Source organism: Oncorhynchus keta, chromosome 23 (genome assembly GCF_023373465.1).
Source record: "Oncorhynchus keta strain PuntledgeMale-10-30-2019 chromosome 23, Oket_V2, whole genome shotgun sequence".
NCBI lineage: Eukaryota > Metazoa > Chordata > Actinopteri > Salmoniformes > Salmonidae > Oncorhynchus > Oncorhynchus keta.
In genome coordinates this window covers 1,098,109-1,117,009 of record NC_068443.1, presented here as the reverse complement: position 1 = coordinate 1,117,009, position 18,901 = coordinate 1,098,109, and the positions used below count along the sequence as shown (strand labels likewise).

Here is an 18,901-nt window from a genome sequence, read left to right as displayed (position 1 = left end):
TGACAGCTAGCTGATAGGGAGGACACTGACAGCTAGCTGATAGGGAGGACACTGACAGCTAGCTGATAGGGAGGACACTGACAGCTAGCTGATAGGAAGGGAACTGACAGCTAGCCGATAGGGAGGACACTGACAGCTAGCTGATAGGAGGACACTGACAGCTAGCCGATAGGGAGGACACTGACAGCTAGCCGATAGGGAGGACACTGACAGCTAGCCGATAGGGAGGCTTAGCCGATAGGGAGGACACTGACAGCAGCCGATAGGGAGGACACTGACAGCTAGCCGATAGGAGGACACTGACAGCTAGCCGATAGGAGGACGACAGCCAGCCGATAGGGAGGACACTGACAGCTAGCCGATAGGGAGGACACTGACAGCTAGCCGATAGGGAGGACACTGACAGCTAGCTGATAGGGAGGACACTGACAGCTAGCCGATAGGGAGGACACTGACAGCTAGCCGATAGGGAGGACACTGACAGCTAGCCGATAGGGAGGACACTGACAGCTAGCCGATAGGGAGGACACTGACAGCTAGCCGATAGGGAGGACACTGACAGCTAGCCGATAGGGAGGACACTGACAGCTAGCTGATAGGGAGGACACTGACAGCTAGCCGATAGGGAGGACACTGACAGCTAGCCGATAGGGAGGACACTGACAGCTAGCCGATAGGGAGGACACTGACAGCTAGCTGATAGGGAGGACACTGACAGCTAGCTGATAGGGAGGACACTGACAGCTAGCTGATAGGGAGGACACTGACAGCTAGCCGATAGGGAGGACACTGACAGCTAGCCGATAGGGAGGACACTGACAGCTAGCCGATAGGGAGGACACTGACAGCTAGCCGATAGGGAGGACACTGACAGCTAGGCGATAGGGAGGACACTGACAGCCAGCCGATAGGGAGGACACTGACAGCTAGCTGATAGGGAGGACACTTTCTTTATCAAAAGTGTTAAAACAAAAATGTTGGGCTGATGAGAAAATGATGGGCTGGCTAGCAAACACTGCCAGGGTAGAGATTTACATATGTGTTGGGTGTGATTTCATGTGATGCTATGTATGCTATGTTTGTTCTACTCACCCGTATCCAGCCAGAAAGCCCAGACTAGGAGGGGGGCTGACCTGATCGCTGAAGACATAGAGCTCCAGCCCAGCGTTGTACAGATTCTTGGGGCTACGAACGTTGATGTTTCCCGGACTCGTCTGGTTCACGATCCACCACTCCTGGACCCCCTCCGAGTCATTATGTAAACGCTCTAATGCCAAAGTGATGGATACTTCCTCTGGAGGAATAAGAATAGAATGGAATATAATACCATTGTGTTTTTAATGTTCATAAACACGTCTATAAGACAATGAGTAGAATGAGAAAAACTTTAGTCCACACAATGTGGAAAAAGGTGCCTTTTGGCTTTAAAATAACACGATTGACAACAAACACAGCTCGATTCTATAGCGCGATTTTAAATTTAAAGGTCATTTCCAATTGAGCGTTTACCGTGAATGCCAGGCAGCAGCTACTCTTCCTTAGGTTTATTATGGATCTCCACAAACGCGGGAACATTGCACATTGCACTATAGCGCAGAACTTCCACGATACGGATTGATTCAAGCCCTACGCTATAACACTACTGACAACAAGCAAATAATACAATAAAGACAAGATGATTGACAACTAACAACATCATGAAAGTCAGATATAAAGATAAGTGTTAGACTAATGTCTTGTTTTTTAAATGTATTTTCATTGTGTATTTGTGTAAAAGTGTATTGAGATGTTTAAATGCAGCTTTACCCGTAGACAGCTGCTCTATGGGTTTGGCCTCAGAGTCAGTCGGGGCTCGGAGATACCGTTGGAAGCCATGTTTTATCACCCTGGCAACAGAGGAATTACAACAGGCTGTTACTAACATCCGGGAAAGGGAATACAGTCACTAATATTTCAGATTAGTTTTTAACATAAAAATAGTTCGATTTTTTGTTGTTGTTTTGAATTGTTTAATTGACAAATCCATGAATTAAAAGTACACTCACACTCCGTCTTTTCTCGTCCCATTGAGCAGAAGGAATAGCTCCAGCTTGGTCTTATCATCCAGAAACATCACCTTCTTCCCTGTAGAAAACTCAGCCTTCGCTCCCAGAGTCGGGTTCCTGTTTCAGACAATACACAACATCTAGAATCTTGGCCTGATCATTCGCTGCATACATAGTCTGACTTGGCCACAATTTGTATTTTTATTTATTATGGATCCCCATTAGTTCCTGTCAAGGCAGCAGCTACTCGTCCTGGGGTTTATTATGGATCCCCATTAGTTCCTGCCAAGGCAGCAGCTACTCTTCCTGGGGTTTATTATGGATCCCTATTAGTTCCTGCCAAGACAGCAGCTACTCTTCCTGGGGTTTATTATGGATCCCTATTAGTTCCTGCCAAGGCAGCAGCTACTCTTCTGAGGTTTATTATGGATCCCCATTAGTTCCTCAAGACAGCAGCTACTCTTCCTGGGTTTATTATGGATCCCCATTAGTTCCTGCCAAGGCAGCAGCTACTCTTCCTGGGGCTACTCTTTATTATGGATCCCATTAGTTCCTGCCAAGGCAGCAGCTACTCTTCCTGAGGTTTATTATGGATCCCCATTAGTTCCTGGCAAGGCAGCAGCTACTCTTCCTGGGGTTTATTACGTATCCCCATTAGTTCCTGGCAAGGCAGCAGCTACTCTTCCTGGGGTTTATTATGGATCCCCATTAATTCCTGGCAAGGCAGCAGCTACTCTTCCTGGGGTTTATTATGGATCCCCATTAGTTCCTGGCAAGGCAGCAGCTACTATTCCTGGGGTTTATTACTTATCCCCATTAGTTCCTGGCAAGGCAGCAGCTACTCTTCCTGGGGTTTATTATGGATCCCCATTAATTCCTGGCAAGGCAGCAGCTACTCTTCCTGGGGTTTATTATGGATCCCCATTAGTTCCTGGCAAGGCAGCAGCTACTATTCCTGGGGTTTATTATGGATCCCCATTAGTTCCTGTCAAGGCAGCAGCTACTCTTCCTGGGGTTTATTATGGATCCCCATTAGTTCCTGGCAAGGCAGCAGCTACTATTCCTGGGGTTTATTATGGATCCCCATTAGTTCCTGTCAAGGCAGCAGCTACTCTTCCTGGGGTTTATTATGGATCCCCATTAGTTCCTGCCAACGCAGCAGCTACTCTTCCTGGGGTTTATTATGGATCCCCATTAGTTCCTGTCAAGGAAGTGGCTACTCTTCCTGGGGTTTATTATGGATCCCCATTAGTTCCTGTCAAGGCAGCAGCTACTCTTCCTGGGGTTTATTATGGATCCCCATTAGTTCCTGCCAAGGAAGCGGCTACTCTTCCTGGGGTTTATTATGGATCCCCATTAGTTCCTGCCAAGGCAGCAGCTACTCTTCCTGGGGTTTATTATGGATCCCCATTAGTTCCTGCCAAGGCAGCAGCTACTCTTCCTGGGGTTTATTATGGATCCCCATTAGTTCCTGCCAAGACAGCAGCTACTCTTCCTGGGGTTTATTATGGATCCCCATTAGTTCCTGCCAAGGCAGCAGCTACTCTTCCTGGGGTTTATTATGGATCCCAATTAGTTCCTGTCAAGGAAGCGGCTACTCTTCCTGGGGTTTATTAAGGATCCCCATTAGTTCCTGCCAAGACAGCAGCTACTCTTCCTGGGGTTTATTAAGGATCCCCATTAGTTCCTGCCAAGGAAGCGGCTACTCTTCCTGGGGTTTATTATGGATCCCCATTAGTTCCTGCCAAGGAAGCGGCTACTCTTCCTGGGGTTTATTAAGGATCCCCATTAGTTCCTGCCAAGGAAGCGGCTACTCTTCCTGGGGTTTATTATGGATCCCCATTAGTTCCTGTCAAGGAAGCGGCTACTCTTCCTGGGGTTTATTAAGGATCCCCATTAGTTCCTGCCAAGACAGCAGCTACTCTTCCTGGGGTTTATTATGGATCCCCATTAGTTCCTGCCAAGGAAGCGGCTACTCTTCCTGGGGTTTATTATGGATCCCCATTAGTTCCTGTCAAGGAAGCGGCTACTCTTCCTGGGGTTTATTATGGATCCCCATTAGTTCCTGCCAAGGAAGCGGCTACTCTTCCTGGGGTTTATTATGGATCCCCATTAGTTCCTGCCAAGGAAGCGGCTACTCTTCCTGGGGTTTATTATGGATCCCCATTAGTTCCTGTCAAGGCAGCAGCTACTCTTCCTGGGGTTTATTATGGATCCCCATTAGTTCCTGCCAAGGAAGCGGCTACTCTTCCTGGGGTTTATTATGGATCCCCATTAGTTCCTGTCAAGGCAGCGGCTACTCTTCCTGGGGTTTATTATGGATCCCCATTAGTTCCTGCCAAGGAAGCGGCTACTCTTCCTGGGGTTTATTATGGATCCCCATTAGTTCCTGCCAAGGAAGCGGCTACTCTTCCTGGGGTTTATTATGGATCCCCATTAGTTCCTGCCAAGGAAGCGGCTACTCTTCCTGGGGTTTATTATGGATCCCCATTACTTCCTGCCAAGGAAGCGGCTACTCTTCCTGGGGTTTATTATGGATCCCCATTAGTTCCTGCCAAGGAAGCGGCTACTCTTCCTGGGGTTTATTATGGATCCCCATTAGTTCCTGCCAAGGAAGCGGCTACTCTTCCTGGGGTTTATTATGGATCCCCATTAGTTCCTGCCAAGGAAGCGGCTACTCTTCCTGGGGTTTATTATGGATCCCCATTAGTTCCTGCCAAGGCAGCGGCTACTCTTCCTGGGGTTTATTATGGATCCCCATTAGTTCCTGCCAAGGCAGCAGCTACTCTTCCTGGGGTTTATTATGGATCCCCATTAGTTCCTGCCAAGGAAGCAGCTACTCTTCCTGGGGTTTATTATGGATCCCCATTAGTTCCTGCCAAGGCAGCAGCTACTCTTCCTGGGGTTTATTATGGATCCCCATTAGTTCCTGCCAAGGAAGCAGCTACTCTTCCTGGGGTTTATTATGGATCCCCATTAGTTCCTGCCAAGGAAGCGGCTACTCTTCCTGGGGTTTATTATGGATCCCCATCAGTTCCTGTCAAGGCAGCAGCTACTCTTCCTGGGGTTTATTATGGATCCCCATTAGTTCCTGCCAAGGAAGCAGCTACTCTTCCTGGGGTTTATTATGGATCCCCATTAGTTCCTGTCAAGGAAGCGGCTACTCTTCCTGGGGTTTATTATGGATCCCCATTAGTTCCTGTCAAGGAAGCGGCTACTCTTCCTGGGGTTTATTATGGATCCCCATTAGTTCCTGCCAAGGAAGCGGCTACTCTTCCTGGGGTTTATTATGGATCCCCATTAGTTCCTGGCAAGGAAGCGGCTACTCTTCCTGGGGTTTATTATGGATCCCCATTAGTTCCTGCCAAGGAAGCGGCTACTCTTCCTGGGGTTTATTATGGATCCCCATTAATTCCTGCCAAGGAAGCGGCTACTCTTCCTGGGGTTTATTATGGATCCCCATTAGTTCCTGCCAAGGCAAGGCAGCAGCTACTCTACCTGGGGTTTATTATGGATCCCCATTAGTTCCTGCCAAGGCAGCAGCTACTCTACCTGGGGTTTATTATGGATCCCCATTAGTTCCTGGCAAGGAAGCGGCTACTCTTCCTGGGGTTTATTATGGATCCCCATTAGTTCCTGCCAAGGAAGCGGCTACTCTTCCTGGGGTTTATTATGGATCCCCATTAGTTCCTGCCAAGGAAGCGGCTACTCTTCCTGGGGTTTATTATGGATCCCCATTAGTTCCTGCCAAGGCAGCAGCTACTCTTCCTGGGGTTTATTATGGATCCCCATTAGTTCCTGCCAAGGAAGCGGCTACTCTTCCTGGGGTTTATTATGGATCCCCATTAGTTCCTGCCAAGGCAGTAGCTGCTCTTCCTGGGGTTTATTATGGATCCCCATTAGTTCCTGCCAAGGCAGCAGCTACTCTTCCTGGGGTTTATTATGGATCCCCATTAGTTCCTGCCAAGGCAGCAGCTACTCTTCCTGGGGTTTATTATGGATCCCCATTAGTTCCTGCCAAGGCAGCAGCTACTATTCCTGGGGTTTATTATGGACCCCCATTAGTTCCTGCCAAGGCAGCAGCTACTATTCCTGGGGTTTATTATGGACCCCCATTAGTTCCTGCCAAGGCAGCAGCTACTATTCCTGGGGTTTATTATGGACCCCCATTAGTTCCTGCCAAGGCAGCAGCTACTCTTCCTGGGGTTTATTATGGATCCCCATTAGTTCCTGCCAAGGCAGCAGCTACTCTTCCTGGGGTTTATTATGGATCCCCATTAGTTCCTGCCAAGACAGCAGCTACTCTGGGGTTTATTAGCAAGAACAAAAACACATTAAGGCATTGTATTCTTCATACTATAAAATAATGCCACGGAATTCTAAGCAAATCTTGTCTGCTAAATGAACAAGTGTTGCTCACAGGCATATGGCATAGCCAGATTAGGGCATAAAATAAGGACAACTCAGAGCATCTGTTCATCTGAAAAAGACTACTCGTGAGGCTCCCGCGCCTCGGCCGGCTCGTCAGGCTCCCGCGCCTCGGCCGGCTCGACAGACTCCCGCGCCTCGGCCGGCTCGACAGGCTCCCGCGCCTCGGCCGGCTCGACAGTCTCCGCGCCTCGGCCGGCTCGACAGTCTCTCGCGCCTCGGCCGGCTCGTCAGTCTCTCGCGACTCGGCCCAGTTCGTCAGTCTCCCACGACTCGGCCCAGTTCGTCAGGCTCCCGCACCTCGGCCGGCTCGTCAGGCTCCTGCGCCTCAGCCGGTTTGTGAGGCTCTCGCGCCTCGGCCCAGTTCGTCAGGCTCCCGCACCTCAGCTGAAGTGACCAGCCCATTACTGGTCCTCGGGACCGTCCCTCTGGTCAGCGTCCTGCGGTTGGAGCTGCGCATCAGGGAGGGGGTACTGACACGGTGCTCAAGGTCGTCAGGCTGCACATTATTAGGCACACCTGTCACCATCGTTACACGCATCAGCTCCTCATCAGACTAACCTGGACTCAATCACCTGTCTGATTACCTTCCCTATCACTAGTCACTCCCTTTGGTTCTTTCTGTCTGATTACCTTCTCTATATCTGTCACTCCCTTTGGTTCTTCCTGGTTCCTGATTACCTTCTCTATATCTGTCTGATTACTCCCTTTGGTTCTTCCTGCCTGATTACCTTCTTCTATATCTGTCATCTGTCCCTTTGGTTCTTCCTGTTCTTCTGATTACCTTCTCTATATCTGTCACTCCCTTTGGTTCTTCCTGACTGATTACCTGATTCTCTATATCTGTCACTCCCTTTGGTTCTTCCTGCCTGATTACCTTTCTATATATGTCACTCCCTTTGGTTCTTCCTGTTCTTCCCTGATTACCTTCTCTATATCTGTCACTCCCTTTGGTTCTTCCTGTCTGATTACCTTCTCTATATCTGTCACTCCCTTTGGTTCTTTCTGCCTGATTACCTTCTCTATATCTGTCACTCCCTTTGGTTCTTCCTGTCTGATTACCTTCTCTATATATGTCACTCCCTTTGGTTCTTTCTGTCTGATTACCTTCTCTATATTTGTCACTCCCTTTGGTTCTCCCTTTAGTTCTCTTTAGTTCTCCCTTTAGTTCTCTGATTACCGTCCCCAGGCGTTATTGTTTCTGTTTATATGTTTCATATCTGTTCGCTACCCGTGTTTCTTGTTTTGTTCCATGTTCGTTTATTTATACAATTATTCACTTCCGATACTTGCTTCCTGATTCCCAGCGTACACGTTACACCAATAAATTAGTTTATATATGGAGCGTGCGACTCTCTTTATTTTATAGTCTTTAGACTTGTCTAAAATAAATAATGGATTTATTGTGATGGTGTTGGCTATATTAATAATATTACATGGATTTATTGTATATGCCATTTATTGTGATGGTAGACGCTATATTACATGGATTTATTGTGATTTTATTCATGGATTTATGGTGTGACTATATTACAGTCATGTGTGCTATATTACATGGATTTATTGTGATGGGTGACTATATTACATGGATTTATTGTGATGGTGTAACCATGGATTTATTGTGATGGTGTAGACTATATTACATGGATTTATTGTGATGGTGTAGATGCTCATGGATTTATTGTTGTAGCTATATTACATGGATTTATTGTGATGGTGTGACTATATTACATGGATTTATTGTGATGGTGTAGACTATATTACATGGATTTATTGTGATGGTGTTGGCTATATTACATGGATTTATTGTGATGGTGTTGGCTATATTACATGGATTTATTGTGATGGTGTAGACTATATTACATGGATTTATTGTGATGGTGTAGACTATATTACATGGATTTATTGTGATGGTGTTGGCTATATTACAAGGATTTATTGTGATGGTGTTGACTATATTACTATATTACAAGGATTTATTGTGATGGTGTAGGCTATATTACATGGATTTATTGTGATGGTGTTGGCTATATTACATGGATTTATTGTGATGGTGTTGGCTATATTACAATGATTTATTGTGATGGTGTTGGCTATATTACAAGGATTTATTGTGATGGTGTAGACTATATTACATTGATTTATTGTGATGGTGTAGACTATATTACATGGATTTATTGTGATGGTGTAGACTATATTACATTGATTTATTGTGATGGTGTTGACTATATTACATGGATTTATTGTGATGGTGTAGACTATATTACATGGATTTATTGTGATGGTGTTGGCTATATTACATGGATTTATTGTGATGGTGTAGACTATATTACATGGATTTATTGTGATGGTGTAGACTATATTACATGGATTTATTGTGATGGTGTTGGCTATATTACATGGATTTATTGTGATGGTGTAGACTATATTACATGGATTTATTGTGATGGTGTAGACTATATTACATGGATTTATTGTGATGGTGTAGACTATATTACATGGATTTATTGTGATGGTGTAGACTATATTACATGGATTTATTGTGATGGTGTTGGCTATATTACATGGATTTATTGTGATGGTGTAGACTATATTACATGGATTTATTGTGATGGTTAGACTATAGGTCTGGATTTATTGGATGGTGTAGCTAATTGATGGATGCAATGATGGTGTGCATGGATTTATTGTATGGTGTAGACTATATTACATAGGATTTATTGTGATGGTGCCCCAAGGTAGACTATATTACAAGGATTTATTGTGTGTTGGTAGACTATATTACAAGGATTTATTGTGAAGGTGTAGGCTATATTACAAGGATTTATTGTGATGGTGTAGACTATATTACTTGGATTTATTGTGCAAGTGTAGACTATATTAATGGATTTATTGTGATGGTGTAGACTATATTACATGGATTTATTGTGATGGTGTAGAATCGGTTACATGGATTTATTGTGATGCAATGCTAACTAGCTAGCCATTTCACATCGGTTACATGTGCAATGCTGTCTACTCTACTCTACTCTACTCTACTCTACTCTACTCTACTCTACTCTACAGTAATGGGGAACTGTTCTTACCGTTGGATAGACCAAGCTACAGTGATGGGGGACTGTTCTTACCGTTGGATAGACCAAGCTACAGTGATGGGGAACTGTTCTTACCGTTGGACAGACCAAGCTACAGTGATGGGAGACTGTTCTTACTGTTGGATAGACCAAGCTACAGTGATGGGAGACTGTTCTTACCGTTGGACAGACCAAGCTACAGTGATGGTGAACTGTTCTTACCGTTGGATAGACCAAGCTACAGTGATGGTGAACTGTTCTTACCGTTGGATAGACCAAGCTACAGTGATGGTGAACTGTTCTTACCGTTGGATAGACCAAGCTACAGTGATGGTGAACTGTTCTTACCGTTGGATAGACCAAGCTACAGTGATGGGAGACTGTTCTTACCGTTGGATAGACCAAGCTACAGTGATGGGGAACTGTTCTTACCGTTGGACAGACCAAGCTACAGTGATGGTGAACTGTTCTACCGTTGGACAGACCAAGCTACAGTGATGGGAACTGTTCTTACCGTTGGATAGACCAAGCTACAGTGATGGGGAACTGCTCCTTGGAGCTGAGCATCTTCATGATGTTAGTTCTACTGGGAGGACTGATGGTCCACAGACTGTTAGAGCTGCCCTCCAACTCAGCTATGGTTAGGTCCTCTGGCATGTAGGACTCCAACCACTGCATCGCTTCCTGTACAGAGGACATGAGGGACGAGAACATTGTCTACGTGTCACAATGGAGATTTACCCTGTGCTCGGCCCACCCATCCCAGTGAGACAACACACATAGTAGTTGCATAAAATACTTGTAACCGTGCACTTACAGGGTCGCTGAGGTATGACCTCATGAATGTGTTATGGAATTCATGGTTGGAGACTTCTCTGAGCTGGTTCTGCTGAGCACTCATTGTGAAGATGGGCTGGAAAAGATGGACTTAGTTAGAGAACTCATCTCTGGTGTAAACTGTTTTAGCATGGACAGGTGGCTGGCTATAAATCGCCAATATTAGCTTTACAACAATAATAATAATAATAATAAGTAAATAGACTATTTCACAATGGAGATAGTTTTAATTGTGGGTGCTGTCACAAATGCCCGCAATGACACAGCTACAAGGATGAGTTCTCTAACTATCTCTATGGGCTGGAAAACACAATTTAGGATGTAATCTACAGAACAGCAAGTCACAAAAACAGGTTGGGTCAATTCCAATGTACCCATAATGCACAACTAATGTCACACTAGACTGGACTGTCTGTCTGACTGACGGACAGACGGATTCATCTCGAACCCGAGCAACTGATGGACCGATCAGTAGCAGAGCCTTAGTTCTGTTACAGTACCTGGAACCCGGCCAGGGTGATGGAGAAGGAGACGTCCAGTGGTTTGTTGACCACACCCACCACAGACTTGACCAGAGACATGAAGAGTAGAGGGAACCAGATGATACAGATCAGAAGCATGACGATCATCCCTCCCATCCCATACTTCACCACCGGCTTCTTCGCCTGGCCCCGCGGCTGGGGGTATCTCTGGAGGGGGAGGGGGAGAGCAGGACTATAGTTATGGACTGAGGATACCACTGGAGAGGAGAGGACTATAGTTATGGACTGAGGATACCACTGGAGAGGAGGACTATAGTTATGGACTGAGGATACCACTGGAGAGGAGAGGAGGACTATAGTTATGGACTGAGGATACCACTGGAGAGGAGAGGAGGACTATAGTTATGGACTGAGGATACCACTGGAGAGGAGAGGACTATAGTTATGGACTGAGGATACCACTGAAGAGGAGAGGACTATAGTTATGGACTGAGGATACCACTGAAGAGGAGAGGACTATAGTTATGGACTGAGGACTATAGTTATGGACTGAGGATACCACTGGAGAGGAGAGGAGGACTATAGTTATGGACTGAGGATACCACTGAGAGAGGACTATAGTTATGGACTGAGGATACCACTGGAGAGGAGGACTATAGTTATGGACTGAGGATACCACTGGAGAGGAGAGGAGGACTATAGTTATGGACTGAGGATACCACTGGAGAGGAGAGGAGGACTATAGTTATGGACTGAGGATACCACTGGAGAGGAGAGGAGGACTATAGTTATGGACTGAGGATACCACTGGAGAGGAGAGGAGGACTATAGTTATGGACTGAGGATACCACTGGAGAGGAGAGGAGGACTATAGTTATGGACTGAGGATACCACTGGAGAGGAGAGGAGGACTATAGTTATGGACTGAGGATACCACTGGAGAGGAGAGGAGGACTATAGTTATGGACTGAGGATACCACTGGAGAGGAGGACTATAGTTATGGACTGAGGATACCACTGGAGAGGAGAGGAGGACTATAGTTATGGACTGAGGATACCACTGGAGAGGAGAGGAGGACTATAGTTATGGACTGAGGATACCACTGGAAAGGAGAGGAGGACTATAGTTATGGACTGAGGATACCACTGAGAGGAGAGGAGGACTATAGTTATGGACTGAGGATACCACTGGAGAGGAGGACTATAGTTATGGACTGAAGATACCACTGGAGAGGAGAGGAGGACTATAGTTATGGACTGAGGATACCACTGGAGAGGAGGACTGTAGTTATTGACTGAGGATACCACTGGAGAGAGAGGACTATAGTTATGGACTGAGGATACCACTGGAGAGGAGAGGAGGACTATAGTTATGGACTGAGGATACCACTGGAGAAGAGAGGAGGACTATAGTTATGGACTGAGGATACCACTGGAGAGGAGAGGACTATAGTTATAGACTGAGGATACCACTGGAGAGGAGGACTATAGTTATAGACTGAGGATACCACTGGAGAGGAGGACTATAGTTATGGACTGAGGATACCACTGAGAGGAGGACTATAGTTATGGACTGAGGATACCACTGGAGAGGAGAGGACTATAGTTATGGACTGAGGATACCACTGGAGAGGAGAGGAGGACTATAGTTATGGACTGAGGATACCACTGGAGAAGAGAGGAGGACTATAGTTATGGACTGAGGATACCACTGGAGAGGAGAGGACTATAGTTATAGACTGAGGATACCACTGGAGAGGAGGACTATAGTTATGGACTGAGGATACCAGAGAGAGGAGGACTATAGTTATGGACTGAGGATACCACTGGAGAGGAGGACTATAGTTATGGACTGAGGATACCACTGGGAGAGGAGGACTATAGTTATGGACTGAGGATACCACTGGAGAGAGGAGGACTATAGTTATGGACTGAGGAAACCACTGGAGAGGAGAGGACTATAGTTATGGACTGAGGAAACCACTGGAGAGAGAGGAGGACTATAGTTATGGACTGAGGATACCACTGGAGAGGAGAGGAGGACTATGGACTGAGGATACCACTGGAGAGGACTATAATTATAGACTGAGGATACCACTGGAGAGGAGAGGAGGACTATAGTTATGGACTGAGGATACCACTGGAGAGGAGAGGAGGACTATAGTTATGGACTGAGGATACCACTGGAGAGGAGGACTATAGTTATGGACTGAGGATACCACTGGAGAGGAGAGGAGGACTATAGTTATGGACTGAGGATACCACTGGAGAGGAGGACTATAGTTATGGACTGAGGATACCACTGGAGAGAGAGGAGGACTATAGTTATGGACTGAGGATACCACTGGAGAGGAGAGGACTATAGTTATGGACTGAGGATACCACTGGAGAGGAGAGGACTATAGTTATGGACTGAGGATACCACTGGAGAGGAGAGGACTATAGTTATAGACTGAGGATACCACTGGAGAGGAGAGGAGGACTATAGTTATGGACTGAGGATACCACTGGAGAGGAGGACTATAGTTATGGACTGAGGATACCACTGGAGAGGAGGACTATAGTTATGGACTGAGGATACCACTGGAGAGGAGGACTATAGTTATGGACTGAGGATACCACTGGAGAGGAGAGGACTATAGTTATGGACTGAGGATACCACTGGAGAGGAGATAGGACTATAGTTATGGACTGAGATACCACTGGAGAGGAGAGGACTATAGTTATGGACTGAGGATACCACTGGAGAGGAGAGGAGGACTATAGTTATGGACTGAGGATACCACTGGAGAGGAGGACTATAGTTATGGACTGAGGATACCACTGGAGAGGAGAGGAGGACTATAGTTATGGACTGAGGATACCACTGGAGAAGAGAGGAGGACTATAGTTATGGACTGAGGATACCACTGGAGAGGAGAGGACTATAGTTATGGACTGAGGATACCACTGGAGAGGAGGACTATAGTTATGGACTGAGGATACCACTGGAGAGGAGGACTATAGTTATGGACTGAGGATACCACTGGAGAGGAGGACTATAGTTATGGACTGAGGATACCACTGGAGAGGAGAGGACTATAGTTATGGACTGAGGATACCACTGGAGAGGAGAGGAGGACTATAGTTATGGACTGAGGATACCACTGGAGAGGAGAGGAGGACTATAGTTATGGACTGAGGATACCACTGGAGAGGAGAGGACTATAGTTATAGACTGAGGATACCACTGGAGAGGAGAGGAGGACTATAGTTATGGACTGAGGATACCACTGGAGAGGAGGACTATAGAGACTGAGGATACCACTGGAGAGGAGGACTATAGTTATGGACTGAGGATACCACTGGGAGAGGAGGACTATAGTTATGGACTGAGGATACCACGGGAGAGGAGGACTATAGTTATGGACTGAGGATACCACTGGAGAGGAGAGGACTATAGTTATGGACTGAGGAAACCACTGGAGAGGAGAGGAGGACTATAGTTATGGACTGAGGATACCACTGAGAGGAGGAGTTATGGACTATAGTTATGGACTGAGGATACCACTGGAGAGGAGAGGAGGACTATAGTTATGGACTGAGGATACCACTGGACTGAGGATACCAGAGGAGGACTATAGTTATGGACTGAGGATACCACTGGAGAGGAGAGGAGGACTATAGTTATGGACTGAGGATACCACTGGAGAGGAGGACTATAGTTATGGACTGAGGATACCACTGAGAGGAGGACTATAGTTATTGACTGAGGATACCACTGGAGAGGAGAGGACTATAGTTATGGACTGAGGATACCACTGGAGAGGAGAGGACTATAGTTATGGACTGAGGATACCACTGGAGAGGAGAGGACTATAGTTATGGACTGAGGATACCACTGGAGAGGAGAGGACTATAGTTATAGACTGAGGATACCACTGGAGAGGAGAGGAGGACTATAGTTATGGACTGAGGATACCACTGGAGAGGAGGACTATAGTTATGGACTGAGGATACCACTGGAGAGGAGGACTATAGTTATGGACTGAGGATACCACTGGAGAGGAGGACTATAGTTATGGACTGAGGATACCACTGGAGAGGAGAAGACTATAGTTATGGACTGAGGATACCACTGGAGAGGAGAGGACTATAGTTATGGACTGAGGATACCACTGGAGAGGAGAGGACTATAGTTATGGACTGAGGATACCACTGGAGAGGAGAGGAGGACTATAGTTATGGACTGAGGATACCACTGGAGAGGAGGACTATAGTTATGGACTGAGGATACCACTGGAGAGGAGAGGAGGACTATAGTTATGGACTGAGGATACCACTGGTAGAGGACTATAGTTATGGACTGAGGATACCACTGGAGAGGAGAGGAGGACTATAGTTATGGACTGAGGATACCACTGAGAGGAGAGGAGGACTATAGTTATGGACTGAGGATACCACTGGAGAGGAGGACTATAGTTATGGACTGAGGATACCACTGGAGAGGAGGACTATAGTTATGGACTGAGGATACCACTGGAGAGGAGGACTGTAGTTATGGACTGAGGATACCACTGGAGAGAGAGGACTATAGGGACTGAGGATACCACTGGAGAAGAGAGGAGGACTATAGTTATGGACTGAAGATACCACTGGAGAAGAGAGGAGGACTATAGTTATGGACTGGGGATACCACTGGAGAGGAGAGGACTATAGTTATAGGGATACCACTGGAGAGGGTGATTTGGGGTAGTTATAGACTGAGGATACCACTGGAGAGGAGAGGAGGACTATAGTGGACTGGGTACCACTGGAGAAAGAGGAGGACTATAGTTATGGACTGAGGATACCACTGGAGAAGAGGACTATAGTTATGGACTGAGGATACCACTGAGGGTCAAAAGAGAGGACTATAGTTATGGACTGAGGATACCACTGGAGGAGAGGACTATAGTTATGGACTGGGTCAAAAGAGGAGGACTATAGGGACTGAGGATACCACTGGAGAGGAGGACTATAGTTATGGACTGGGATACCACTGGAAGGAGAGCAGAGCACTATAGTTATGGACTGAGGATACCACTAGAGGTGCTATATTTGGGGAAAAGCAGATACCACTGGAGAGGGAGAGGAGGACTATAGTTATGGACTGGGGTCAAACTGGAGAGGATAGGACTATAGTTATGGACTGAGGATACCACTGAGAGGATGACTATAAATGGACTGAGATACCACTGGAGAGGAGAGGACTATAGTTATGGACTGAGGATACCACTGGAGAGGAGAAGACTATTTATGGACTGAGGCATACCACTGGAGAGGAGAAGACTATGCCATTGGACTGAGGATACCACTAAGAGGAGAAGACTATAGAATAGGTATATGGACTGAGGATACCACTGGAGAGGAGAGTAGGACTATAGTTATGGACTGAGGATACCACTGAGAGGAGAGGACTATAGTTATGGACTGAGGATACCACTGAAGAGGAGAGGAGGACTATAGTTATGGACTGAGGATACCACTGGAGAGGAGGACTATAGTTAAGGGACTGAGGATACCACTGGGGAAAAGGACTATAGTTATGGACTGAGGATACCACTGGAGAGGAGAGGAGGACTATAGTTATGGACTGAGGATACCACTGGAGAGGAGGACTATAGTTATGGACTGAGGATACCACTGGAGAATAGAGGAGGACTATAGTTATGGACTGAGGATACCACTGGAGAGAGAGGAGGACTATAGTTATGGACTGAGGATACCACTGAAGAGGAGAGGAGGACTATTGGACTGGGGATACCAAGAGGACTATAGTTATGGACTGAGGATACCACTGGAGAGGAGGACTATAGTTATGGACTGAGGATACCACTGGAGAGGAGGACTGTAGTTATTGACTGAGGATACCACTGAGAGGAGAGGGACTATAGTTATGGACTGAGGATACCACTGGAGAGGAGAGGAGGACTTTGGGGACTGAGGATACCACTGGAGAAGAGAGGAGGACTATAGTTATGGACTGGGGATACCACTGGAGAGGAGAGGACTATAGTTATAGACTGAGGATACCACTGGAGAGGAGAGGACTATAGTTATAGACTGGGATACCACTGGAGAGGAGAGGAGGACTATAGTTAAGACTAGATACCACTGGAGAAGAGAGGAGGACTATAGTTATGGACTGAGGATACCACTGGAGAGGAGGACTATAGTTATGGACTGAGGATACCACTGAGATGAAGGAGGACTATAGTTATGGACTGAGGATACCACTGGAGAGGAGAGGACTATAGTTATGGACTGAGGATACCACTGAGAGGAGGACTATAATTATGGACTGAGGATACCACTGAGAGGAGGACTATAGTTATGGACTGAGGATACCACTGGAGAGGAGTGAGGACTATAGTTATGGACTGAGGATACCACTGGAAGGAGAGGAGGACTATAGTTATGGACTGAGGATACCACTGGAGAGGAGAGGAGGACTATAGTTATGGACTGAAGATACCACTGGAGAGGAGGACTATAGTTATGGACTGAGGATACCACTGGAGAGGAGAGGACTATAGTTATGGACTGAGGATACCACTGGGGATGACTCTAGGTTGGACTGAGGATACCACTGAGAGGAGAGGACTATAGTTAACACTGGGATACCACTGGAGAGGAGAAGACTATAGTTATGGACTGAGGATACCACTGGAGAGGAGAGGAGGACTATAGTTATGGACTGAGGATACCACCGGAGAGGAGAGGAGGACTATAGTTATGGACTGAGGATACCACTATCTGAGATGAGGACTATAGTTATGGACTGGGATGCCACTGGAGAAGAGAGGAGGACTGTAGTTATGGACTGAGGATACCACTGGAGAGGAGGACTATAGTTATGGACTGAGGATACCACTGGAGAGGAGATGAGGACTATAGTTTGGACTGAGGATGCCACTGGAGAAGAGAGGAGGACTGTAGTTATGGACTGAGGATACCACTGGAGAGGAGAAGCTAACCACTGAAATGGCACCCTAGGTGCCTAGCTAAAGTGACCAGGGCCCAAGCTAGTCCACTAGGCAATATGGTGCCAGTGGGTCCTGGTCAAAAGTAGGCCTTCTCTAGGTTCTGGCTGAGTAGGCACTATATGGACTAGGGTGCCATTTCTAGGTTCTAGCTGAGTGGGCTTTAACACTGGGAATAGGGTAGGCCATTTGGGGTCAAAAGCAGTGCACTATATAGGGAATAGGGTGCCATTTGGGGTCAAAAGCAGTGCACTATATAGGGAATAGGGTGCCATTTGGGGTCAAAAGCAGTGCACTATATAGGGAATAGGGTGCCATTTGGGGTCAAAAGCAGTGCACTATATAGGGAATAGGGTGCCATTTGGGGTCAAAAGCAGTGCACTATATAGGGAATAGGGTGCCATTTGGGGTCAAAAGCAGTGCACTATATAGGGAATAGGGTGCCATTTGGGGTCTAAAACCAGTGCACTATATAGGAATAGGGTGCCATTTGGGGTCAAAAGCAGGGCCTTATAGGGAATAGGTGCCATTTGGGGTCAAAAGCAGTGCACTATATAGGGAACTGGGCCATTTGGGGTCAAAGCTGCAGTGCACTATATAGGGAATAGGGTGCCATTTGGGGTCAAAAGCAGTGCACTATAGGGAATAGGGTGCCATTTGGGGTCTAAAGTAGTGCACTATATAGGGAATAGGGTTCCATAGGACACTGGTCTAAACTGGGCACTATATAGGAATAGGTGCCATTTGGGTCAAAAGCAGTGCACTATATAGGGAATAGGGTTCCATAGGACTCTGGTCTAAAGTAGGGCACTATATAGGGAATGGTGCCATTTGGGGTCAAAAGCAGTGCACTATAGGGAATACTGGTGCCATTTGGGGTTCTAAAGTAGTGCACTATATAGGGAATAGGGTTCCATAGGACTCTGGTCTAAAGTAGTGCACTATATATAGGGAATGGGTTCCATAGGACTCTGGTTCTAAAGTAGTGCACTATAGAATAGGGTGCCATTTGGGGTCAAAAGCAGTGCACT

General features: G+C 46.5%; 1 protein-coding gene across 1 annotated transcript in view; it reads right to left on the bottom strand.

Moving 5' to 3' along the window:
• Positions 1 to 18,901, bottom strand: part of LOC118377407 (piezo-type mechanosensitive ion channel component 2-like) — a gene marked incomplete at its 5' end in the record, with an annotated part of 307,558 nt that overhangs the window by 10,193 nt on the left and 278,464 nt on the right. The window contains 6 exons of the mRNA XM_052477385.1: positions 1,093 to 1,294; positions 1,807 to 1,886; positions 2,046 to 2,162; positions 10,062 to 10,231; positions 10,365 to 10,460; positions 10,885 to 11,073. Coding sequence (XP_052333345.1) covers positions 1,093 to 1,294; positions 1,807 to 1,886; positions 2,046 to 2,162; positions 10,062 to 10,231; positions 10,365 to 10,460; positions 10,885 to 11,073 — 854 coding nt within the window. The remainder of the gene's footprint in view (positions 1 to 1,092; positions 1,295 to 1,806; positions 1,887 to 2,045; positions 2,163 to 10,061; positions 10,232 to 10,364; positions 10,461 to 10,884; positions 11,074 to 18,901) is intronic.